The sequence below is a fragment of the Apis cerana genome, linkage group LG5, assembly GCF_029169275.1.
Source record: "Apis cerana isolate GH-2021 linkage group LG5, AcerK_1.0, whole genome shotgun sequence".
Classification (NCBI taxonomy): Eukaryota; Metazoa; Arthropoda; class Insecta; order Hymenoptera; family Apidae; genus Apis; species Apis cerana.
This window is the reverse complement of record NC_083856.1, coordinates 9,459,018-9,482,864: the sequence shown is the minus strand read 5'-3', so window position 1 is coordinate 9,482,864 and position 23,847 is coordinate 9,459,018. Positions and strand designations below refer to the sequence as shown.

The following is a 23,847-nucleotide window of genomic DNA, read 5'->3' as shown; positions in this document are numbered from 1 at the left end:
TTGATCGTGGGAGTTGGACCAAGAAACGGAGGAACGCGCGGACTGCGAACCGCCACAGTGTTGTCGACGAGAAGGATACACGAAGGCGAGAAATTCTTGTTTTTTTTTTTTTACATCCGAACATCGAAAATCACGAGGAAAATGATGGTAGATGTATATTCTAAAGGGTCATCGAACGAATAAACTCAATTGCCGTAGACACGTAAACCATTCGTGGGTGAAGTGAAACACATGTGTCGGTCAAACCGTGTTTTCTACTATAGAGTGTCCGTCCCGTGTTTGATCCGTGAAAATCTTCCGTTTGAAAAACCAATTTGTACGCTGGTTATAATAATTTGCGAAATATTAACGTGCTTGCTTTTGAATAAATTTATGAATGTGACGATTCGCATTTTCGAAATGAAATAGAATTCATTATAGAAGGCGGCAGTGCGTGGGTGGGTGGGTGTCTAGCGATTACCACTTATGTATAGAAAATTCCTTTTGGAATTTTGCACAAAATGTTATTCTTGGATCAATGATAAAGTGCTTTTTTATTCGATAATATTCTATTCTATCGATATATATTAATTGGCACAATATCCAGACAAATGTTTTTGGGCATAATAAAAAATATATCAGTTAAATTTCAGAGTAACGTTGCTCTTACTGTCAATTTTTGACCAATGTCAATTTGACAGTTTTAAAAATATAAAATCAATATGAATCTATCTCTTTGTTGTTATTAACTTTGTTAATTTTGAAAGAAACTTAAATATTTTGCTACTATTAACATTGTTGTTAAATAATTCTTTCTTGCATAAGGAATTTTTTTTTATTGTATTTAATAAGTTTCATCAAGTGTTCTTATAAAAAATGCTCTCCTTAAACTGTGAAACAAAAATACATTAGCAAGTTTCTTTAAAATTATAATTCATAGCTTTAAGAGAAGGACTTATTTAAAGTCCTGTCTCTTTTATTAATTTGATATTAAGAGGCTAAAGTATGAAAGGTCAAGCGGAGAAAAATGGATATCGATAAAGTATCAGCATGCGTGAGAAGTCAGCAGAATGTCATGCTCACGCAGGTCACGTGAGGGGCACAACAGAAATGTGCTCACGTGATCCTCCTACATTACACTCAACTCTTACCAAGGCAAATGGTAAAAATTCAAATCCCCAATCAACACATCATTCAGAAGCACGTATTGATAATAATTTACTTCCAACTCCTGGTGGACGATTAAAATTTTTTAAAGACGGAAAGTTTATTTTGGAATTATCCCATCGTAGGGATGGAGAAAGAACTACATGGTTTCCAGTTCCAAAGAAAACCTTTTGGCCACCAGCTAGTACAACTCCAAATAGACAAGAGAGTTCTACTTCTCTTAGTGGTAAGTTAAATTTTTATAATATTTTTAATAAAATTAATTAAATTTAATATTATACTTATATTTTTCAGTTTCTGATGATAATTCATCAGTACAATCAAGTCCTTGGCAAAGAGATCATTGTTGGAAGCAAGCAAATCCAAGACGTAGAATATCTACAGAATTTAGTTTTTATTATTATAGAAATCCAAAAAATCGTCTGTATGCGCATCCTCGCTTAATCGCAAGAAAGCGTAGACGTCCATTAGATCCTTCTTCTTTGTTACTCATTCCAGAATCAGTAACAAATTATACTAAACCAATTCGTAAAGCAAATGGTACATCAACTGGAAAAGTTTTGAACCTAATTATCGACAAATTGGCACGTCTTCTAGATCCTAATGTCGTTTCACCTCGTAAACGTATTTTGCGCGAATTAGAAAGAGTCTCATTAGAAGATCAAGCATCGAAAAGACGTGCAACACCACAGCCAGTTTGTACAACAGCTCCTATTCCGTCACCAAAACAATTATCTTCATATAGTATAACGAGTATTTTGGGAGAAGATAAACCAAGTCATGAGCAAGGTTTTTTGAGAAATTTATTAAAACCAGATGAAAGGCAAACTGTGAAATACTCATCAAGTAACTCATATCCAAGAGTACGAATGGATCCATACATTGGTACAGCTAATACACCTCTTCAGCATCCACTTTATGGTGTACCGATGTTACCTCCTGGACCGTATAGAGCTCCTTTATGGATGCATTATCCATCACCCGTCCATTATCCACCTCCTATGCCATTATATGCGCCACCACCACCTCATCCACCATCTCCTCCAGTTCATCACTACAAAGATTACAGGGAACAGACTCTTACACCTCCTTCAGGTAAATGTTTAAAAATATATCTTTCGATATCTATTAAATTTATCAGAAAATTCATTTTATTTATATCTCATTTAGATATGCCTCTAAATCTGTCGAAGCATGCGGGTTGAATCTCAGGATCCTAAAAGTTGGTGCCTTATCAATGGATAAAATTGCGCAAACACTGCCCGTGCAACGACAATGCGATATATTAGTATTTTTTTATCCGTAAACAGTAGTATCATAGTAAGTAGAAATATGCATCTAGAAAGACAAAAACTGGATGCTATTCTTGTACATATAAATGCATAAAGTATAGAAATTGGCATAGATATTTTATATTAATCTTAAATTAAATCACACACATGAGTAGTATTATATTATTTTAATTATAATTGATCTTATATATTATGTTCATTTTTTTTATTAATTATTGGTAAAATATTTTAATATGGTTTTTTCATTATATGGAATCCATGAATGTGTTCACATTGTAAAATTTGATTTTTATTATTTTTACTACTCATGATATAAATATTAAAATGAAGAGAAAAAAGAGCATGCTCTTATTTTACATCTCATTTATGCATTATCTTGTTATTCTTATTAATATTTCTGTCATTATTATCATTAATCAATGACTATCCATTTTAAAAAAATCATAAGAAAGACATAGAATTATGTACAGAACAGATTATTCTCTATATTTAGTATAAATATTCCTACAAATAGTAATATGATAATAAATTTAGATTAATGAAATCCGCAACAGTATACATTTATTTATATGATATTAATGAACAAAAAATGAAATTGCTTGGTAAAGACCGTGGGGTGTGCCTTAAGATTACCTAAATTGCAAAAAACTAAATTATAAACACATTCATATAATGAATATGTATTATTATTACTACTATTACTATTGTGTACATATAAATATAATTTTGCCTTACGTATCCGCCTCAAATCGATTATTCGTTACTATTTATTGTTAGTCAGATGCATTACCAAACGTTTTACGTGAAAGGCAAGCTCACACAGGCTCTACAAACTAGTGAGTAATTTTAATTCATTTACATACATTTTTTTATTAAAACAGATAAAATGTGACTGCGCGTAAGCAATTGTATAGAAAGACTAATTTCGTAAATATATAAATATTTCATATACTATATGAAAGCTTTTCATTTATTGTCACGTTATATGTTTTTGTGTTTATTCGGTTTTATAAAATATCTTTTATTGTAAATATATTTATAAATCTAAAGTAAGTTTATATTTATTTAATAAAAATAATTAATCCTTCCTAAATAAATACCTTATATCATAAAAGAATTTAAATTTCGCGGTTATTGAAAAGTGCGCCGACAAATTGGCATTCTATCATCTAACTATCCCCACTCTTGAGTAACACAGACGCTCTCGAGACCGCGCAATCGTCGGATCTTGGTAGTATCCGATTCGTGGCCTTGTTTTGTGGTATTCGTTGACCGGGTTGTATCGGTCTGATTACGTGTTTTCTATCAAAAATTCGTAAAAATAGAATTTCATAATGAAGCGGAACGAATGAATAACGTGTAGAGATCGTGATCATATATTTTAATGGACTTTTGAATGCACGCGGTTTTAAAGAAAGCAAGTGAATCCAACTCTAGTAGTGGGGAGCAGGCAGTATTGCCTTTTCGTATATGTAGCCCGCTTGGTAAAATGAAAATGGCGGTGTTCCTGCATGAACGGAGCAACGGCCACTGATGATGCTCGTTACGGTAACGAACACGTGAACCGAATTCAGTGTGAAATTTTTATATATCTTGTGTACATTTATAAATATCATAGTGTTATATCAATATTGGAAAACAAGTCAATGTAAATAAAAAAAGGTAGCGCGAAATTCTTTCCACGATTAGGGACAAACAAACACGATGGAGTGACACCGTGAAGTGTTAACTCCGTGGACAAGTGGGAAGTGTCGGCTAATAGATTCGCGTAGTTGGAGGACGAAAAGCCTTCATGCCGATGCCGGCCGAATACCACGAGAACCACGGTAACCACGAGAACGCCAATTTCGCTCTCGGGGCCACACAGGACGCCAGCAACATGACGGCCAATATGTACCGGGTGGGAGGTAAAATAACCATACACACATTTCGCCGGCTGATGAGGCCACGCGTCGAATTTTGAGCTATGTATCTTTAATAAACCCAAAAAATTTATATTTACAATTAATATCAGAATAACATTTTTCATATATATTTTTTTTTATCTACACAGCCTCTTAACTTTTCATCTTTCCTCTAATGTCTTTCTCCCCGCTCTTTTCTGGTATCCGTATGTATGCTGCTTTCCTTCTGCTCCCTCTTTCCCCACTCTCGCCCTTCGTTCAGGTCATACTAATTTCTTGCATGATGATTCGGATGATTAAAATTCAATATTTGAAAATTTCTTTTGTTTTTTCTTTTGTTTTCTACTATTCGAATTATTTCGTAATATGTCCACTAGAATATTTTTGTATCAAAGATTTAAGAAATTAAAATAATTTATACAAAATTATTTTTTTGTTTTTTTTAATTATATATATGCAATAATAATTATATATATCAATACAATATAATAAAAAATGAATATCAAGATCTAGATGTATGTATAAAACATATATTTAAATATTATAAATTTAAAATTTTTATATCTTATTCTATCTATTTTTTATGTATTTATTTTTAATATTAAATATTTTTTTTTTTTTTAATAATCATAATATGCGGAAAATTATCATATTTTTTACTCTTATTCTTATATCTCTACTTATATATTCTTGGATAGTAATATCAATATTTATATTTCATAAAATAGTACATAAATATTTCGTGAATATATATGTAATATTTAATTTTACTTATAATAATTGTTTTTCAATGTATATGTATAAATATACTATATATATAAATATTTATAAATTAAAATTATTAATATATTATAATATATGTATAATTAATTTTATTCATTTGTTTCTTATTATTATTTAATACTTTTTCATAAAAAAAGAAAAAAAATTAAATCTTAATAATCTAATATTAAATCTTTTATTTAATTTATAGATTATGTATATTTTGAAACATCTTCCACATCTCCTTACCAGATAAGAAGGATAGAAGAATTGAATAAGGTAAGAATTAAAATTGATTATAATATTTTTATTATAACTAATATAAATAAAAATTCAAAAATATTTATTATTAGTACATTTTCTTATTTTAATATATATTTATCTTATTATTCTAGACAGCAAGTGGAAATGTTGAAGCAAAAGTCATGTGTTTCTTTAGGCGGAGGGATTTGCCATCTACATTAATCATGCTTGCAGATAAACATCAGTGTAAGTAAAATTTATTTTATTATCAAAATATTTATTGTATTGTATTTTAAGATACTGATCTTATATAACATTTGAATAAAAAACTTTTATTTTAAGATTGTTATATAAATATAAACATATTATATTGCTATTTTTATTCAATTAGTATTATTTTTAAATAAATAATTAATAAAAATTAGTATTTTTTTTTATATTTAGATGATTAAATACTAATATTAATATATTGAAATTAGAAGAATAATATTATATATTTTATTTTGTGGAACAATACAAATCATTAAATATCCGGAAATTAAAAAAATTAAAATATATTTTTATATTAATTATAAAAATTATTATTTTTTAAAAAGTAAATTTTCTTTATTATTTAATAATTTTATAATTAATATTTTGAGAAATCATTGATGCTATTCATTAAATATATTTACTATATTAGTTTACAAAATTCTATATAAGTACGAATTATTATTCATCAATTTAAGATGAAAGTATAAAGTTGCTTGATTCTATTATTCATTCATGCTAAAATATGTTAAAAATGTAATTTTATTTTATATTATATTCTATTAAAAATCGAGAAAATTCAATCGTTGCCATTACTATTGCAATATTCAAAATTTGTGAATTCGTGAATTCGAATATTTTAGTATATATTTTCTGTCGTAAAAAAAGATAATATAATTTCATGAATAGAAAATATTATTTGATTTTATGAATTATATATATATATATATATAATTATATAATTATATATAATATATATATATATATATATATATATATATATATAATATATATATATATATATATATATTAATCTAAAGTTTTCTCGATTTTTCCTTTGCAATAGCAGAGATAATGAGACGCGGGGATTTGGGGATGGGAATGTATAATAAGTAAAGTTGGGGGGTGGCAGAGAGGTGAAATGGGGGTTGTATCGATCTGCTGGGGGTGAGTTGGGGGTGGTGCGCCTCCCAACCCACCTCCCTCTTTCTACCTCTCACCCGAGTCTCTCATACCATCCTGCCTCCCGCCATCCTGAACTAAATGAATGACTGACGCAGGGGTTGGTTGGGTATGTGTTACGTGTACTCAGACACAGACTTATAAGACACCAATAAACGTATACGATAACTGGGCACATAGGCATGTACGAATAACTAGCAGAGAGAGAAACAGGAACACATACACGTTAACAAGCAAACGTATATGTGTCCCGACGAAAATGGTGGGCCCCACTAGCCATCTTCGTTTTAAGCATTTACTCCCCCGCTTCTCTTTTCTCCCCTTCTCTTCTTTTCTATGAACGTATTTGTGTGTGTATACACGAATGTATATTTTCCCATATTCTCTCCCTCTTTACTATAGCTCTGTCTGCCGGTATTTGTACCGAATCAGATTTTCACTTCTCTCTTTTTTCTACTTTCTTTTTTTTTTTTTTTTTTCTATTATTTCTATATTTTTGATTTTTTATAATTTTCAATTTTTTAAATTTCAAAAAAGAAAATGTTATAAATTATATAAATATTATATGTCCTAAAATCTATATTTTTTTATATGATATCATATAAAATAATTCAAGAATATAATATACATACTTCTAAATAAATTCTCTCTCTCTCTCTCTCTCTCTCTCTCTCTCTCTCTCTCTCTCTCGCTCTCTCTCTCTCTCTCTCTCTCTCTCTCTCTCTCTCTCTCCTCCCTCTCCCTTCTTTTGTTAGATTTTTCTTAATAATCTTTGAAAATAAAATTTTTTAAATTTTACATATTTATTAAATTTTTTGTTGTTTAGATTTGACGTTTTTCATGATATTTTTATTACTCCAATATAATCTTGCATAAAATGTAATTTTCGTAATAATCGTAATAATGTATTAGTATATATTATTTTTGAGAAATATTCTTAAAGTCTAACTATATACTTATACTATTATAACTTGCTAGACATATATATGCTAGAATTTTAAATAAAGATTTTTTTATAAAAATTAATTATTTAATTAATAAAAAAATAGTTTATTTATAAAAATACAGTTATAATTGTAAATAGAAACGCGATTGGAATTGGTTGACAGAATCAAAGTTATACATTTATATATCATGTATATATTAATCAATTAAATTACTAATCAGATATTATATTAAATAAAAATTAAGAGTAATGAAATTGAAGAATTGTATGTCTTTAGTCTTTGAGATTTTTAGGATTACAAATTTATAAGCATGTTAAAATTTTATAAATGAAAGAATATAAAATGAGAAATAGTAGAGTGGGTTCTGTGATACAAATTACAGTGGCAAGTGCAGAGCAGCAAAGGTCAGAATCTCCTGCAAACACGCAGAATCAGAAACTCGAGAATCCAGATACTACTAAGGAAATGACTAATAAAGATGGGATCGGGCCCAAAGTGATGAACAAAGGGGGCGGGAAGGGGGGCTGGCTGAAGGCCCCCCTATCAGAGGCTCAAGAGCCTCATGGTGAGTGAGCAGTCAATTAAAAGGTGCTCCTTACAGATGAATTTCATTTTATTTTTTCATTATTTTTCTATAAAATTATAAAAAAATATATTAATTTGAAAATTTATAATTAAAAGAAAATAGCAAATAAATGATTTTCATCAAATATGTGAATCCTGAAACAGTAAAAATTAAATATTAATTAATTCATCAGTAAGTATTATATAATATGCACCTTTTAGTTGTCTTGTTAGTCTCATATAGAAGCCAGTGATGATATAAGGCTAATGATATAGCGGCGGGATTTATAAAATTCTTTGTAATCTTGGTGAATGTTATAAGTTTTAGCTATTTCACTGTAAGGCCAAAGAGATAACAAATTGGGTTTAATTATGACCTCTTCCTTCAAGTTATATAGGAAGAGGTCATAATTCAATCATTAAATATAAAATTTAATAAACCCATACATTATATAGTAATATATAGTTATAATTACTCAATTATTTATCATCTTCTATAATTTTCGTTTTTTTTTTTAAATCATTATAATGAATAATTTAATTCAATATATAAATACTAGATTTGTTCTCTGGAAAAATTGTTATAATAGTATAAATAAATCTTCTTCTAAATATTTAGAAGAAAATCCCGCCGTACAAAATGATAATTCTTTAGTAATCTGAGGCTTCTTTAAACAATTTATATTCCTTTGAAAATTAATTTCATTTCTATTATAATAAATAATGTATCACTTAATGTTGCTTTAATTTTCATTTTTTTGTTACCCGCTCATGCTAATATTTTTAGTTTATTATTATAAGTTTTGATTGATTCTGCCACATTCCTGCGTTTCATTTACATTTCATTTATTTATAAAAAAAATAATAACAATGAAAGACCAAAATTAAATAAATTTAAGAAATATTTTCAAATATGATAAGAAATTTAATATGTTATTTAATTAATGTTAATATTGAAATTGAAGATACACATAATTTTATTTTAAATTAAGTTTTTATTAGCATTATATAAATAAAAAGGGAATAAAATTATTCAAAGTTCTTTTAATATTATATCTTTATAATCTTTCTTATTTTTTTTTTTATCTTAATGAAATATTTTGTTATTTTAGCTTCTTATACTTACAATATTTATTTATATAATTAAAATAATAAAACATAATTTTAATTATAATTTTTTTTACATACAGGGATGGAAGAAAATGTAGTTGGTGCTGGAGGAGTTACAGAATTAAGTTCTAAGCAACGTCATCAAATGAAGCATAGAGAACTGTTTTTATCACGTCAGGTAGAAACAATGCCTGCAACGCATATAAGAGGCAAATGCTGTGTAACTTTATTAAATGAAACAGAATCTTTATTAAGCTATTTAAATAAAGAAGATTCTTTCTTCTATTGCTTGGTATTTGATCCTGCTCAACGTACTTTGCTTGCTGATAAAGGTGTTTATTAATTTTAAAAATTATTAAATATATAATTATATATATAATATATTATATAATTATATATATATAATATAATATAATAAATAATAATTATAATTTTTCTCTATATATTCAAATTTTAATTTTTAAAATTATTTTAATAAAATTTCAGGTGAAATTAGAGTAGGTAGTAGATATCAAGCTGATGGAATAGCATCAGTTCCACTGACATCTGCTGAAAGAGAATCAGATCCTCGTAGGTTGCAAGATTTAGAAACATTGGTCTGGACACCACGACATTCACTCACAGATCGTCAAATTGATCAATTCCTTGTTGTCAGTAGATCAGTAGGCACATTTGCAAGAGCTTTAGATTGTTCGTCTTCGGTTAAACAACCATCTTTACATATGTCGGCTGCAGCTGCATCTAGAGATATTACACTTGTAAATATCATTTTCATTATTATTATATGTGTAATTACGTAAGTTATATTTTTTTTTTAAATTTTTTTTATATTATTTTATTACTATTTAAAGTTTCACGCAATGGATACATTACACCGACATAATTATGATGTCGCAAAAGCTATGTCATCTTTAGTACCTAGTACTGGTCCAGTATTATGCAGGGACGAAATGGAAGAATGGAGTGCATCTGAAGCAAATCTTTTTGAAGAAGCTCTTGATAAATATGGAAAAGATTTTTCCGATATACGTCAAGATTTTGTAAGTAGAAAAATTATTAAAGATTAGTTTTGGATTGTATTATTTCATAATATATATGAATATATATGTTTCAGTTACCATGGAAGACATTAAAAAATGTTATCGAATATTATTATATGTGGAAGACAACTGATAGATATGTACAACAAAAAAGGGTAAAAGCTGTAGAAGCTGAGAGTAAATTGAAACAAGTTTATATACCTAATTATAATAAAACAACTCCACCTACAACTGCTCCTTCTGCAGCAACAATTGTACCTCTTGGTAATAATAATAGTAACAGTAATGGGAAACCAACTAATGTTCTCAATGGTAATAGCAATGGTAATATGACAACTGATAATAGCGGAATATTAATGGTTGGAGTTAGTGGAAAACCATGTGAAAGTTGTCAAGTAATGCAAAGTCCACAGTGGTATGCTTGGGGCCCTTCGCATATGCAGTGTCGTCTTTGTCAATCTTGCTGGACATATTGGAAGAAATATGGTGGTCTAAAGGTATATTTCATTAAATATAAGTATCTAAATAATAAAAATTTATTTTTATATATTAAAAATTTTTTACTTAGGTTCCATCACGTATGGATGATGTTGATTTAGAAAGAAAGAGAGGTGGCACTGGTTCTGATGAAGAAAGTAAAGGAATTGGCGGTGCTCATAGACCTCATCGTTGTAGCATTCCTTCTTGTGGTAAAGAATTTAAGCTCAAAGCACATTTAAGTCGTCATTACGCAAGTGCTCATGGTGTTGATCTACGTGGAAGTGGAGCAAGTGGAGGTGGTGGAAGTGGATCACCAAGACCTGTGATGAAAACTCGATCAGCATTTTATTTACGTACTTCAGCATTAGCGCGAGCTGCACGACGATTATGTGCAGCACAATTACGTACACGTCATGCAGCTCGAGCACCTCATCAGCCTGTAAATGCAGCACCATTACGACATCTCTGTGCTTCTCCTCAATTAACATCAAAAAGCCCTGCGGAATTACGTATTTTGGCTCGTGCTGTACGACCTCGACCTCGTCCTCGAGTAACTGATATAGCAACACGTTTAGGTGATCATCCTGCACCACGACAACCTGGAGATTGGGATTGGTTAGCTCTTACAGCGCCGGCACAACGAAAACAACCAGATCGAGTTTCTTTTCCAAGACCACCAAAAGCACCAGGTAAATAAATTATTTAATAAAAATATTATTTTTATTAATATACAATATATTTAATATTTTAATTTTATTTATTATATTATAGATGGAAGTCTTCTGTATGAAAGAGTACCAAATAAATCTGAAGTAGATAGACTGACGATAACTCCACCTCAGCCACAACCTAGTATGCAGAGTCAACAAACGATATTGAAACGCACAAGACCTCCATTTGATGAAATCAACGGATCAGATGGTAAGTTTTAAAATTTTAGAAATTTATTCATGTATATTATGAAATTTAGTTCCTAGTATTGAATATGGTTTTTGTTTACTGGCTTCTACTCTGATGTGGATTGGGATGAAGGTAAAATAATTAAGTATTTAAAAGTTTAAATATTCAATAAATGAGACAAATAATCAAAATTATTAAATTAAGCAGTTTAACATTTTTTCCAAAGGAATACACATCATCGGTTTAATAGTTTTATATTATTTTAAAATTTCATGTATTTTGAATATTATATAAATTTAACACTTTCAATAGGTATTGCCCTAAGTGCAGGGCTCCCTGGTGGACCACCTGCTAAAAGGGCTCATCATTCTCAGCAACTTCATCCAAAACATACTTTGGAGCATGCTACGCCTGCAGTTCTTCCTCTAGCACCGCCTTTAAATGGAAGAGCTGCTCATCCTCATTTACCGCATGGTCCACCATTATCTAGAAGTAATGCACGTAAACAAGTAATTTCATGGATGGATGCACCTGATGACGTTTATTTTCGTGCTTCTGATCAAACTAAGTTAGCATTATTATATTATATTCTATAATATTAATATCAATATAATATTAATATTTTATAATATACTTATTAATAAAGATAAAAATTAAGAATAAAGAAAAAAACGAAAATGATGGACAGAAAAATACATTACATAATATATTAAAATAATATTATTATCAATTTACAGAAGACTTAGAAGAACTCTTTCATCAGTTGAACTTCGAAGAGCAGCTCGTAAGCCATGGCGTAGATTACCAACTCCATTACATCCTCCTCATCCACAGAGAGCAGTACGTGGTGATGACATGGTTGTCATCCTAGACTGAATCAATAATACAATCAGGTGAACTGATATATCAGTTTGCCACTGAAAAAGGAATCATGCTGTTATTGTAATTTTAATGCCAGAATCAGCACAGTGAAGATATTCCAGCTTTATATATTGTCATTGGCAGCTCTGATGAACAAGAACTAATCGCTGTTTGGAATTTTTTTAATAATTTTCGAAACAGCAATTCGCCAAAATTGAAGGCCTCGTTTTGCCGAATTTGCATGTTGCACTGACATTGCTGATATGTACTTCACATGTATGGATAAAATGCAACAACTCTGGACAGACATTCATCAAATCTTAAGAGAAAAAATGAAAATAAGAAATCGAGTCATTCATCATGAAACATGATTTTCTATTCGTATTAATTAGTTATTGTTGTTATTAATAATAATTATTAATAATTGAATGTACATATACATCATACCACATTCATGCATACATAACCAGAAAACACAAGTGTCCAACGAATGGTGGACATAAGTTCTACATTGGTTAAATTGGCCCATACGCGCATTAGCTCACGATGAATGTTACGGTCATGCGCGTAACAGAGACAAGTATGAGAGAAAGGGAGAGAAAGAGAGAGAGAGAAAGCGAGAGAGAGAAAGCATAAAAATGTACGTGAGAAAGAAAGAATGTGCTCATTGTGAATATTTTTATTAAATTTTCAAGTTTGATGACTTCCGTCGCAACAATTAATAAATAAACATAAGCATAAATGGAAAAATATATTAGTTCTTTTTTTCGTTTTCTTTATCCAATTTCCTTTCATAACGTATTTTGAAATATTTATATTATTTGAATAAAATAATTTTTATAATTAAATTTTAATATTTGCTAAATAAATATATGTATTTTATTTTTATAATTTTTTCTTTAAATATAATAATGTTGAACATCTATTTTTATAATTTAAAATATAATATGAAATATATTCTTTTAAGAAAGTATTTTATCTTTTAAGTATTTTATATTTTTAGAAAGTATTTATTCTTTTAATTTTTTAAATATAAAAATATATAATAATTTGAATGATAATTAGTAAAAAAAAATCACATTTATTTTGTTTTTTGTATTTTTATAAAAATCACATTATTTATTTATAAATAAAATGATTTTAATTATGTATTATGATTTTAATATTTAATATATTTTCTAATTAAATTTTTAAATAAAAAGTGAAATTTCTTATTTAATCAGTATTATTGAATTAACCAATAAAATAATAGCATTGTTTTCAACAGTAGGAAGCGTTCTCTAGTCTTTATTTATTCTATGTTTTTTTTCAATACTTATGGTAAGGTATTATCTTTATTATACTATGTATTTTATTATACAATATAATATTAATAGGTGTAGATTAATTTTTTTTTATTAAAGAATTGATTTTAGACTGTAAATAACTTTAATATGGTAAATATTCTTACATATCACATATGAGCAGAACGAAACACTAACATGGAGAATATAGTAGGAAATGAGGTTAGTTTTGTTTTCATTACAAGAAAAAAAATGTTATTTATATATTAACTAATACATATATGTATTAAAATTTTATATAATATTTTATTATATTTAATTACATAATGACTAGTATATATTTATAAATTATAAAATTAATTGCACATATGCAGTTTTCTTATTAATTTTCATTTATAAATTTTTAAAATAGACTCAACAAATGACACATCAAATACCATCTTTAATGAATCATGGAGTAGCAGGAATGGATCCTCCAAAAGCATTACCAAGTTTATTAAGTTTAAAAGTAAGTCCTCCAAGTGAATTACAAAGTCAGACTTCATCAGATGATGCTGGAAGAGATACAGACAGCGATTCTGTGAAATTACCAGCAGCTTTAGAACAAGCTCTAGCTTTTAAAACAGAAAGAGCTAAAGAAGTAGGAGGAGATCCAAATGACATAGTTTCTTTAGGAAAATCACCTAATCATGAAACTCTAGGAGAAGATATATCTCATTTAGATGATGTTATACTTGAACCTGAAACAACAACAGAAAAAATTGATGTGAAAACAACTAAAACTAAAAAGAAAAAAAAGAAAAAGAGAAAGAAACACAATGTAGGAAAAGAAATAGAGAATAAAAAAGACAATGTGGAAAATGCCAAACCAAAAGAAGATTTACCAGAGATTGAATATGTTCAAGAAATTCCAAGTGTTAATGACTTGGAACCAATGTATCGTCAATTTGCTAGAATATTTGAAGCATTTAAATTAACTGAACCTGAACCAAAATCTGCAGAAACAGAAAAAGGAGAACCAATAGGACAATATCCACCTGTGACAACATTACAAGCAACAGGAACTGTACCTAGTAAAGTACCACCATTAGATGATTTTGATGATGAGGCAAATCAGCAGCAACAACAACAAGGAAGTGGAGAAAATGGCGCTCCACGTCTTTCTAAAAGAAAACTAAAAAGATTAACGCGCTTAAGTGTTGCAGAATTAAAACAACTTGTTGGGCGTCCAGATGTTGTAGAAATGCATGATGTTACTGCTAGAGATCCAAAACTTCTTGTACAATTAAAAGCTCACCGTAATACAGTACCAGTACCAAGACACTGGTGTTTCAAAAGAAAATATTTACAAGGAAAACGAGGTATAGAGAAGCCTCCTTTTGATTTACCAGATTTCATAAAACGAACTGGTATTACAGAAATGAGAGCAAGTCTTCAAGAACGAGATGATACACGTACATTGAAAGCTAAAATGCGAGAAAGAGCAAGACCCAAGCTTGGCAAAATAGATATTGACTATCAAAAGTTACATGATGCATTCTTCAAATGGCAAACAAAGCCTCGTATGACTATTCACGGTGATTTATATTATGAGGGTAAAGAATTCGAAACGCGATTAAAAGAGAAGAAACCTGGAGAATTATCTGATGAACTACGTACTGCTCTTGGTATGCCAGTAGGACCTAATTGTCATAAAGTACCACCTCCATGGTTAATTGCTATGCAACGATATGGTCCACCACCAAGTTATCCCAATTTAAAAATACCTGGTTTAAATGCACCAATTCCAGAAGGATGTGCATTTGGCTATCATGCTGGTGGTTGGGGGAAACCTCCTGTAGATGAAACAGGAAGACCTTTGTATGGAGATGTATTTGGTATATCACGTACTCCAGGAGGAGATAATATGGATGAAGAAATTGATAGAGGTATGTGGGGTGAACCTGAATCAGAATCTTCTGGAGATGAAGATGAAGATGAAGATGCAGAAGAAGGTGGAGAAGGTGAAGGAGAAGGAAAGGATGGAGATGGAGATGCAAGTGGTTTAGTTACACCTGGTGCAGAAGGTTTAATAACACCTAGTGGAATAACATCAATTCCTGCAGGATTAGAAACTCCAGAAACAATAGAATTAAGAAAGAAGAAAATTGAAAGTGAAATGGAAGGAGGTGATACTCCTGCTTTATATACAGTTTTACAAGAAAGAAGAACAGAAGGTCTTGGAGCAAGCATGATGGGTAGTACACATGTTTATGATATGACTGGTGCAGCAGGTGGTCAAGCACCACCATCTGTAATTGCTGCACGACGTGGAGTAAGTGGAACAACATCAGATGGAAGAACAGAAAAAGATGGAGCTGTTGAATTAGCATTAGATCCAAGTGAATTAGATTTAGATTCAGAAGCAATGGCATCACGATATGAAGAAACAATGAGGTCGCGACAAGCTCATTTAAGAAGGGAAGATCTATCAGATATGCTTCAAGATCATGTGCAACGACAAAAAGTAAGCATATTTTTAAATATTTAAAAAATTAATTAAAAAATTAATAAATATATATTAAATTCATTTTGATTATTTTTACAGAGTAAACGCAAACGACAACAAAGTCAAGATTCAAAAGCCTCTAAGAAATACAAAGAATTCAAATTCTAGATTTAATTAAATAAAAAAAAAATTATTTAATGAATATATAAATTATATTATGATATTAATATTATATATCTCATCCAGAAATTCTTAAATATTAGATTATTGTTATTAAAACATTATAAGATTTGATATTAGTACTAGTAAAGTATCAAATTTTATATTTTATTTTTTAGAAAAAATAATTATAGATTGAAATTCTTAAATAAAATATAGAAATACGTTAATTTTTTTCTGAAAAGTAAACAATGTAATACTTTTTTATTAAATCAAATAAACATAACTATATTTACTTGATCACTTTATTATAAATAAATCATGAATTTTGTTTACATAGTTTATATTTTTTATACAATATGTTTTTTTTTTAAATTAATATAAAATTTAAATTTATTTGGAGAAAACATTATTAAAGGATATGAAAGATAATGTAATAATAATATAAGACATGGAAGAGAAATCGCAATTGTAAATCTACTTATAGCACTACCAATATCTAGCCAACTTCCTTGAGGAGTAACATAAAACATGAGTGGTAACGATAAACAATCTCCCAATAAAAGTACTCCAAAAAAGATGCTTGAAGACTCTCCAAATATATGACTTGTACATCCAATTAATATTAAAGGTATGCATATTTTTAAAAGTATTAATAGAAACATTGTAAATGGAGAAAAAACTGTCACAAAATGACGAGTCCAAGAAGGATTAAATGAACTGATACTTGCCATATTTCCAGTTCCAAAAAAACATAGCAATGTGTATAACATCTATGATAAATTGTTCAGGATATTATTAATTTAAGAGTTCAATTTGAATATATCAATCATATTAATAAAGGATACAAAGATTGCTGCTTTAAGCAATTCTTCCATTGTCAAAGCATTTTTAGTATTTTGATGATATTGAATAAAAGAATTAGATTGTAACCAACAAGATAAATGTAATGCAAGAATTATAAAGAAACAAGGTTCATAAGATGTAGATAATAAAATAAATGGACAAAAAAATCCCAACATAATTCCTTGCATTCTTTCTTTTGATTGTATAGGATAAATGCAAATATATAATGGTGTTGTTAATAAAATTGTCCATGATATCCAATTTCGACCATCTATAAATTCCAAATATATTAATCCTGTAATTGTTAATCGAAAAATTTCGATTGCTTTTCTATATTTCGATTGTATCTTTAATATAATTATTATGGTTACAATGCACATACTAAGAATTCTGAAAAAAAAATTTTAATTAAAAAAAAAATTTAATTTAATATTACAATTTTAAACTTACACGATATAAATCCGAGGATATGGTTCTACAACAGGCAGCAATGGAAAAACAGCTAAAGATAAAGCTGTCCAGAAAAATAAATTTTTAGTATTTTTTAATACTATTTTTTGAGTTAAAATAATGCTTAACATTCCTATACTAAGAACAGACCTATATGTTAAGCCAATGAACATTATTACTAATAAAAAAATTATTTCTGCAATTAGTGTCCAATAATATTTATTATTACAAATTTTTAATTTTATTGTATATATAATTGCATTTCGAATAACTAACCAGAGAGAAACTATAGCTAAAAATGTATAATAAGATAATCTCCAATTATTACAATCTGAAAATATTTTATTTAAAATAAAAACTAATAATTTTTTTCTTACAAACAGTTAAATTATATATTATATATAACATACCTTTGTACATAATAAATATTGTAATTATTGAAATTAAAAATACAATATTTGTGATTAATAAAATAAAGGAATGTATAACAGGTCGATTAACTCCAGTTATTTTAAAAAATAATGATATTATCCATCCTAGCCACATTATAGACAAATATAATAAAAATCGTGTTCTTTGATATTGTCGAAAATATAACAAAGACTTTTTAGCTAGCTTAATTGAGTTAATAATTTCTTTTAGTCTTTCATTTAAATCTGCTGTTTCAAGATCTTTATCTAAAGTAATAATTTTATTATCTAATTCTATTTCTCTCCAATCTGCATATTCATTATCTTCACAATTCATTTTATGATTTGCTTTTACTTGATATGTTAATTGTTTCAAATTATTTAGCAGTGCATAATTTATGTATTTAAGATCAGTAACATTTAAATACTGCCAAGGTAATACACCCTGAAAAATTATATTCCTGTAAATATTTAAAAAAATAAAAAATAATAAAATTGATATTATTCTTATACATACTTCATTGTTAATTGGAATCGGAGCACCAATTAAAGTAGAAATTAAAGGTGTAATATCAATTTGTTCTATATTTTGACGAAAATTAAATGTATTAATTCCTGCACCCCAAACAATAAATGGTGTCTCTGTTTCATCTGTAGAACCACTTCCATGTGATCCCCAATCAGTCATTCCATGATCAGATGTAAAAATATATGCAGTACTATTATCTCCAAAAAAATTTTCTGTTAATTGTACCACTTCCTTTATTTTCCGATCAACATAATTCATGTTAGCAATATATTCTCTATGTTCAAATATAATATAGAGCTAATGAAATTATAATTTTATTAAATATATCATTCATATTATCAAAACTATAAAATAACTTATTTTTAGTACTTTGAGTAAGGTTTTACTGCATGTCCTGTAGTATCACAACCAAGAAGATGAAGAAATAAAATAATACGTTCAGCATTTTTAATTTTGTAAGCATCTTCTCTTAACCATTCAATATATTTATCAAATACCCAGGAGTCTAAACGCCAAATTTTACCATGTATAATATCAAAATTTTGCCATTCAGAGGGATAACTATCACCATATATATTTCCTTTTATACCTATTGAAGTAATATTACTTTCTTTTATGCTTTTTTTTAATATAATAAATTTATTTTACATGAAATTTTATTTTAAATATATATGTATTTATAATACCTTTTGTAAATATAGATATAATATCAGGACTACCCCATGCCCATGAAAGATAGCTTTGGTTAAAAATAGAATCAAAATCAACAGGATTTTCTTTCCATCCTTTAAATATAGCACTGGGATCTTCATATAATCCTGCACAAATTGCAACAATACCTGGTCTAGATTCTGTTGGTACTCGTGTATGAGATATACCCCAAGCACCTTTATTTGTCATTACATGTCTAGATCAAAATTTTATTTATATATTGTTATTACATATTTTAATTTAAATATACTAAAATTCTTAATTTAAAATAAATTTTTATATAAAAAATAAATTCTACTTACTTCAGAAATTTTGGTGGTGTTTCAATGAATGTTCTAAATCTTAAACCATCTGCTATAAATAAAACTAATCTTTTTGCTGGTGGATTCTTTAAAATTGATACATTTGGTAATTCTTGAATAATGGGAGAATGAAAATTAATATCGAGTGTACCCCATAAAAATATTAAATGCATTGTCAAACCCCATATTATAAATAAATAATTATTGTTTATTATATTAAACTTCTTATTATACATTTTTTTTAATTAATTTCAACAATAATGTAATACAAATTTTTTAAATATGCACTTTTTTGAGAAAACATTTAACCTATAAAATTAATATTTTAACTATGTTATATGTAAATATGTTATTTAATATTAATTTTATTATACTCATCATGAAAAAAATTATATAACATATTTTTTAAATTTATTGTAAAATTTTTATTCATATTTAAACAAATTTTACAGATTAAAGTTTGAAGTTTTGGAAGTTATGTATTATGTACTAATAATTTTAATAAATTAATTATTTAGAACATATATATGTAATTACTAAAATATATTCATTTATATTTAAAAAAACAAAAATATTTTTTTAGTTAAATTAATCTAACAAAAAAATTATTATACAATCGATTTTAACAGAAAAGATTTATATACATATACACACACACACATACACATATATATATATATATATCCAACGTACGTAGAAAATAATATAATATATCATCAATATAAATATATATTTATAAATTATAATATAAAATTAGAAATATATTTATCAATCTTTAATTTATAAATAATTGAAAATGTAATTCACATATATATCAGATAACATATCACATCATATCACTATGGCTGTCTTGTATACTCTGAAATAATTTCAGAAGTGAGGTAATGATCGTGAATATAATGCGAAATTCATCAATTTTGTTGTGACATTGTTTTGTTATTATATTTTATATAATATTTCAATATGTATACAATATATAATATTAATAATAAATATATTTATTTGAAAAAATATATATATATATATATATATATTAATACATTTTAAGTTTTTTTTAATATTTATTTATATATATAATTTTTAGGTTTTAATTACATATAACGTGTGATTATCTAATTCTAATTATACAAATAAAAAAAATGGTAGTGGGTGTTTTTCCAGCTCTCAAATTGGGAGTCTTATTTGTTAAACAAATTAGTAAACCTTTAGCAAAGTTCCTTGTTAATCAAGCTAAAAATCATCCTGTATTTAGGACATATTTTATCATACCACCTGCTCAATGTGAGTATTGAATTAAAATATTTAAAGTTTCATTGAATTAGAAGAAATTTATTTGTGATGTAATCATTACTATCATTATTAATATAATTATAAAGACATTTGTCATGCATATTTATATATTATACATAATTATTTCATATTTTTATCATTTAATTCCAGTTTATCATTGGGCAGAAGTAAAAGCAAAAATGTATTTAATGAATCTTGGTAAACCAACAAAAGTTGCAAAGTTGAATGAAACTATGGCTATTGAATTAGGAGCCAATTTAATGGGTGAGGTTATTATTTTTAGTGTTGCTGGTGCTTGTTTAATATTAGAATATAATCGTCAAGTAACAAAGGAATCAAAAAAAGAAGAAGCACGTCTTCAACAAATACAAACATTTACAAATGATATTAAAAATTTAAATCAAATTACATCTCAACAAGAAAGTGAAATAGAATATTTGCAAGAAGTAATTAAAGAATTAGCAAAACATACAAAATATGAATTGATTATAAAATCAAAAACAAAAGAACCAAATAAAGAAGTGCAACAATTTAATGATAGAAATCAAAATACAAATGTGAATTCAAACAATAAAAAATCATCAATAATTGAACGTGCTATATTATATTATGAAAATAATGTAAAAACAGACAATCTTAGTTAACTGAAATTTTATTTTAAATTTTATTAATGATTTTGATAATGTACTTATAATATTAATGATACTAAAATACATCTTTATAATCTTATAGTGTATATAAAAAATACTTTCCACAATATGTACATGACTTTATGTAGAATTAAAATTATATATAACACTTTGTACATTAATATTTTGTACATTATTATTCAAAATATTTAATATTTTGTATTTATACTTATACATGTAGTTTTATATTTTAATTTTTTCATTAATAATTTTTAAAAACAGGAAAATTTTACTTTTATAAAGTTTCAAATCATATTATTTTAGATAGTAAAACACTATGTCTATTTATATTTAATTAAATTGTATTATATGTTATATGAAAAGTATGTTAATAATAATGTTAAAAAAAGAAATATATCTGTGTATATATATTCACTAATTATTCATAAAAAAATTTATTTAATAATTTAGATTTATTCCTTCTTTCAACATTTTCTGTAATGTATGAATTCTTGCTTCCAAATTTTCAAACTCGACTTCTACAATAAAAAATATATATTTTGATATCTGTTATATAATATATATATCAAAGATAATATAATATATTTAATTATATATTTTAATACTAACTTGAATTTTTTGTTTTATTATGTATTTTCACATTTCGACAAGGAGATCGTTGAATTTTAATTGAATCTAATGAACTACCTATTATTAAGATATATGCTATCTTAATTATCATGTTAATTATATATTAATTAATTATATATTATCTTAATAATCATTTTAAAAAAAAATATACATATATATGAATAAAATTCTAATATTAATAGTAAGATTTTAATTTTAATATACACCTGATGATAAACTAGAAGTTGTTTTATTACGACTTGAGATTGAGGACGATCGACTTCTGCTTCTAAGTGTAGAAGATGTACGATTACGACGTTTTAATCCTGAACAACCATCTTCAGATTTTTTATTAGCAGATGTACTAAGTTGTTGTACTTTCAATAACAAAGCTGTATTTTCAGTTTTAAGTTTTTGAATTTGCATACAGAAAGATGCACGTTCTTTAATAATGTTTTTTTCTAATGATTTAATCGATGCTAATAAATGTTTTAAACTTCTTCCTGAATAATAATATACTTAAAAAATTAATCTATAAAATGTAAAAATATTTATTTTTACCTCCATTTGTAAGTTTAAGATTTTCTTGTACAAGTTTTTGATTGGCAATTGTAAGTTGTTCAATACGTTTTTGGAGATCTCTATTTATTCCTGTAGATTGTAATCTTTCAAGTTCAATTTGTAATTTCCTAATAGTAGCTTGTAATATTATTGGATTGGGTAAACCACAATATTCCAGAGGTAATGGATAATGGATTCTTAATGAAATTGGCAAATATTTGATTTATTTTAAGAAAATTTAAGGATTTTTTAAAATACACTTACCTATCAAATTCTACTGTGTATGTTAATATAAGATATCGTCGATTATTTGATGTATTACCTAAATTTGAACATGAACTACGTTCAAATTTGCGTGCGCGTAATAATTCTAAGTCTTCAAATGTAAGAAGATCCAAAGTAATAGATTCGCTTGTCTGTAATTTAAATTCTTTTGATTTTATTTGATTAAAAAATTTAAATTCAAATTTTACTTTTAACAATCCAGATTGCAGCATAGCTACAAATACATCAAAATGCTTATAATTTCCTGTTTTGTGCGTCAAATTTTCAATATCTTAAAAATAAGAAATGTATAATTAATTATAAAAAGCAAATGATATTTATACGAGATGAAAGTTCTAGCATACAAACAGAATTTAGAAATTCTTAGAATAACCTTAAAATAATGCGTTAATTATTAAAGATGAAAAAATAGAAGACAAACATGCAGCATCGTAGAAAGACCGCCAATTTTCAGCAGTATATTTGTCGCTAATAGTAAGCTCCAAATTACGCTGACATCCCTTAAAAGTAGTAACTTTAATTTTTACGATGTATTCTTTGCCATTTTTAAAAGTATAAGTCGTCACCAAAGACGGACCAACTTCGTTCATACTTAGTGATAGACATTAACGTAATAACGAATATTTGACACAAAAAGTTTTCGAATAATCTGACAAAAATAATTTTTTTAAATATAGTAAAAAGTTTAATCAATGCATTTGTATACTTAAATCTCACACTGATTACTTGGGTAATGTAAGTTCAATATTAAATACGTAATCGTCGCGAAGTAGCAGCGCGGTTGAAGATATATTGATGCGTAGCTGTCAGTGC

General features: G+C 27.1%; 6 protein-coding genes across 18 annotated transcripts; 4 read left to right on the top strand and 2 right to left on the bottom strand.

Moving 5' to 3' along the window:
* LOC107994479 (uncharacterized) lies at positions 1-3,392 on the top strand. 2 transcript variants are annotated; one of them, XM_017051434.3, is made up of 3 exons: positions 1-1,372; positions 1,441-2,241; positions 2,317-3,392. In XM_017051434.3, the coding sequence occupies exons 1-3, from the start codon at positions 1,030-1,032 to the stop codon at positions 2,349-2,351; spliced, it is 1,179 nt and encodes a 392-aa protein (XP_016906923.1). In that variant the 5' UTR covers positions 1-1,029; the 3' UTR covers positions 2,352-3,392. The 2 variants fall into 2 exon arrangements, with proteins under 2 accessions (XP_016906923.1, XP_061931017.1); XM_062075033.1 differs by having other exon boundaries at positions 1,441-3,392.
* A 247-nt stretch (positions 3,393-3,639) lies between these two features.
* LOC107994462 (metastasis-associated protein MTA3) lies at positions 3,640-13,211 on the top strand. Of its 6 annotated transcripts, none has more exons than XM_062075024.1 (13): positions 3,640-4,345; positions 5,316-5,383; positions 5,500-5,593; positions 7,889-8,071; positions 9,261-9,512; positions 9,667-9,938; positions 10,032-10,220; positions 10,295-10,717; positions 10,789-11,389; positions 11,472-11,622; positions 11,704-11,732; positions 11,913-12,168; positions 12,338-13,211. In XM_062075024.1, the coding sequence occupies exons 1-13, from the start codon at positions 4,231-4,233 to the stop codon at positions 12,474-12,476; spliced, it is 2,772 nt and encodes a 923-aa protein (XP_061931008.1). In that variant the 5' UTR covers positions 3,640-4,230; the 3' UTR covers positions 12,477-13,211. The 6 variants fall into 6 exon arrangements, with proteins under 6 accessions (XP_061931008.1, XP_061931010.1, XP_061931009.1 ...); XM_062075028.1 differs by lacking the exon at positions 3,640-4,345 and adding an exon at positions 4,381-4,401; XM_062075026.1 differs by lacking the exon at positions 7,889-8,071.
* A 509-nt stretch (positions 13,212-13,720) lies between these two features.
* On the top strand, positions 13,721-16,691 carry LOC107994406 (splicing factor 3B subunit 2). 2 transcript variants are annotated; one of them, XM_062075014.1, is made up of 4 exons: positions 13,721-13,781; positions 13,929-13,966; positions 14,157-16,250; positions 16,332-16,691. In XM_062075014.1, exons 1-4 carry the CDS (start codon positions 13,760-13,762, stop codon positions 16,398-16,400), a joined length of 2,223 nt encoding a protein of 740 aa, XP_061930998.1. In that variant the 5' UTR covers positions 13,721-13,759; the 3' UTR covers positions 16,401-16,691. The 2 variants fall into 2 exon arrangements, with proteins under 2 accessions (XP_061930998.1, XP_016906796.1); XM_017051307.3 differs by having other exon boundaries at positions 13,746-13,966.
* On the bottom strand, positions 16,679-20,469 carry LOC107994405 (GPI ethanolamine phosphate transferase 1). 5 transcript variants are annotated; one of them, XM_062075007.1, is made up of 9 exons: positions 20,333-20,469; positions 19,640-19,948; positions 19,313-19,533; positions 18,996-19,215; positions 18,615-18,900; positions 18,098-18,542; positions 17,688-18,018; positions 17,240-17,627; positions 16,679-17,164 (listed from the first exon to the last, which is right to left on the bottom strand). In XM_062075007.1, exons 2-9 carry the CDS (start codon positions 19,873-19,875, stop codon positions 16,742-16,744), a joined length of 2,550 nt encoding a protein of 849 aa, XP_061930991.1. In that variant the 5' UTR covers positions 19,876-19,948; positions 20,333-20,469; the 3' UTR covers positions 16,679-16,741. The 5 variants fall into 5 exon arrangements, with proteins under 5 accessions (XP_061930991.1, XP_016906793.1, XP_061930992.1 ...); XM_017051304.3 differs by lacking the exon at positions 20,333-20,469 and having other exon boundaries at positions 19,640-20,139; XM_062075008.1 differs by lacking the exon at positions 20,333-20,469 and having other exon boundaries at positions 17,688-17,751; positions 19,640-20,139.
* LOC107994403 (optic atrophy 3 protein homolog) lies at positions 20,387-21,973 on the top strand. The gene is made up of 3 exons (XM_017051302.3): positions 20,387-20,520; positions 20,724-20,920; positions 21,080-21,973. The coding sequence occupies exons 2-3, from the start codon at positions 20,779-20,781 to the stop codon at positions 21,571-21,573; spliced, it is 636 nt and encodes a 211-aa protein (XP_016906791.1). The 5' UTR covers positions 20,387-20,520; positions 20,724-20,778; the 3' UTR covers positions 21,574-21,973.
* Positions 21,566-23,624, bottom strand: LOC107994402 (centrosomal protein CCDC61-like). 2 transcript variants are annotated; one of them, XM_017051300.3, is made up of 7 exons: positions 23,456-23,624; positions 23,223-23,305; positions 23,014-23,165; positions 22,750-22,946; positions 22,416-22,691; positions 22,189-22,266; positions 21,566-22,097 (listed from the first exon to the last, which is right to left on the bottom strand). In XM_017051300.3, exons 1-7 carry the CDS (start codon positions 23,622-23,624, stop codon positions 22,018-22,020), a joined length of 1,035 nt encoding a protein of 344 aa, XP_016906789.1. In that variant the 3' UTR covers positions 21,566-22,017. The 2 variants fall into 2 exon arrangements, with proteins under 2 accessions (XP_016906789.1, XP_016906788.1); XM_017051299.3 differs by having other exon boundaries at positions 23,014-23,305.
* Positions 23,625-23,847: the final 223 nt, after the last annotated feature.

Bases quoted from the DNA above. Each gene is read 5' to 3' on its own strand.
- LOC107994479 (XM_062075033.1), top strand. From the start codon at position 1,030: ATGCGTGAGAAGTCAGCAGAATGTCATGCTCACGCAGGTCACGTGAGG. The intron at 1,373-1,440 runs GTAAGTTAAATT...TATATTTTTCAG, and splicing joins GAGTTCTACTTCTCTTAGTG to TTTCTGATGATAATTCATCA.
- LOC107994462 (XM_062075024.1), top strand. From the start codon at position 4,231: ATGCCGATGCCGGCCGAATACCACGAGAACCACGGTAACCACGAGAAC. The intron at 9,939-10,031 runs GTAAATATCATT...TACTATTTAAAG, and splicing joins CATCTAGAGATATTACACTT to TTTCACGCAATGGATACATT. The intron at 11,733-11,912 runs GTAAAATAATTA...CACTTTCAATAG, and splicing joins TGATGTGGATTGGGATGAAG to GTATTGCCCTAAGTGCAGGG.
- LOC107994406 (XM_062075014.1), top strand. From the start codon at position 13,760: ATGTTTTTTTTCAATACTTATG. The intron at 13,782-13,928 runs GTAAGGTATTAT...ACATATGAGCAG, and splicing joins GTTTTTTTTCAATACTTATG to AACGAAACACTAACATGGAG. The intron at 16,251-16,331 runs GTAAGCATATTT...TTATTTTTACAG, and splicing joins ATCATGTGCAACGACAAAAA to AGTAAACGCAAACGACAACA.
- LOC107994405 (XM_062075007.1), bottom strand. From the start codon at position 19,875: ATGTATAATAAGAAGTTTAATATAATAAACAATAATTATTTATTTATA. The intron at 19,216-19,312 runs GTATTATAAATA...TTACTTCAATAG, and splicing joins TATATCTATATTTACAAAAG to GTATAAAAGGAAATATATAT. The intron at 17,165-17,239 runs GTATCCTTTATT...AATTTATCATAG, and splicing joins TGCTTAAAGCAGCAATCTTT to ATGTTATACACATTGCTATG.
- LOC107994403 (XM_017051302.3), top strand. From the start codon at position 20,779: ATGGTAGTGGGTGTTTTTCCAGCTCTCAAATTGGGAGTCTTATTTGTT. The intron at 20,921-21,079 runs GTGAGTATTGAA...ATTTAATTCCAG, and splicing joins TATCATACCACCTGCTCAAT to TTTATCATTGGGCAGAAGTA.
- LOC107994402 (XM_017051299.3), bottom strand. From the start codon at position 23,624: ATGAACGAAGTTGGTCCGTCTTTGGTGACGACTTATACTTTTAAAAAT. The intron at 22,947-23,013 runs GTAAGTGTATTT...AATTTCATTAAG, and splicing joins TACACAGTAGAATTTGATAG to AATCCATTATCCATTACCTC. The intron at 22,267-22,415 runs GTGTATATTAAA...TCTTAATAATAG, and splicing joins AACTTCTAGTTTATCATCAG to GTAGTTCATTAGATTCAATT.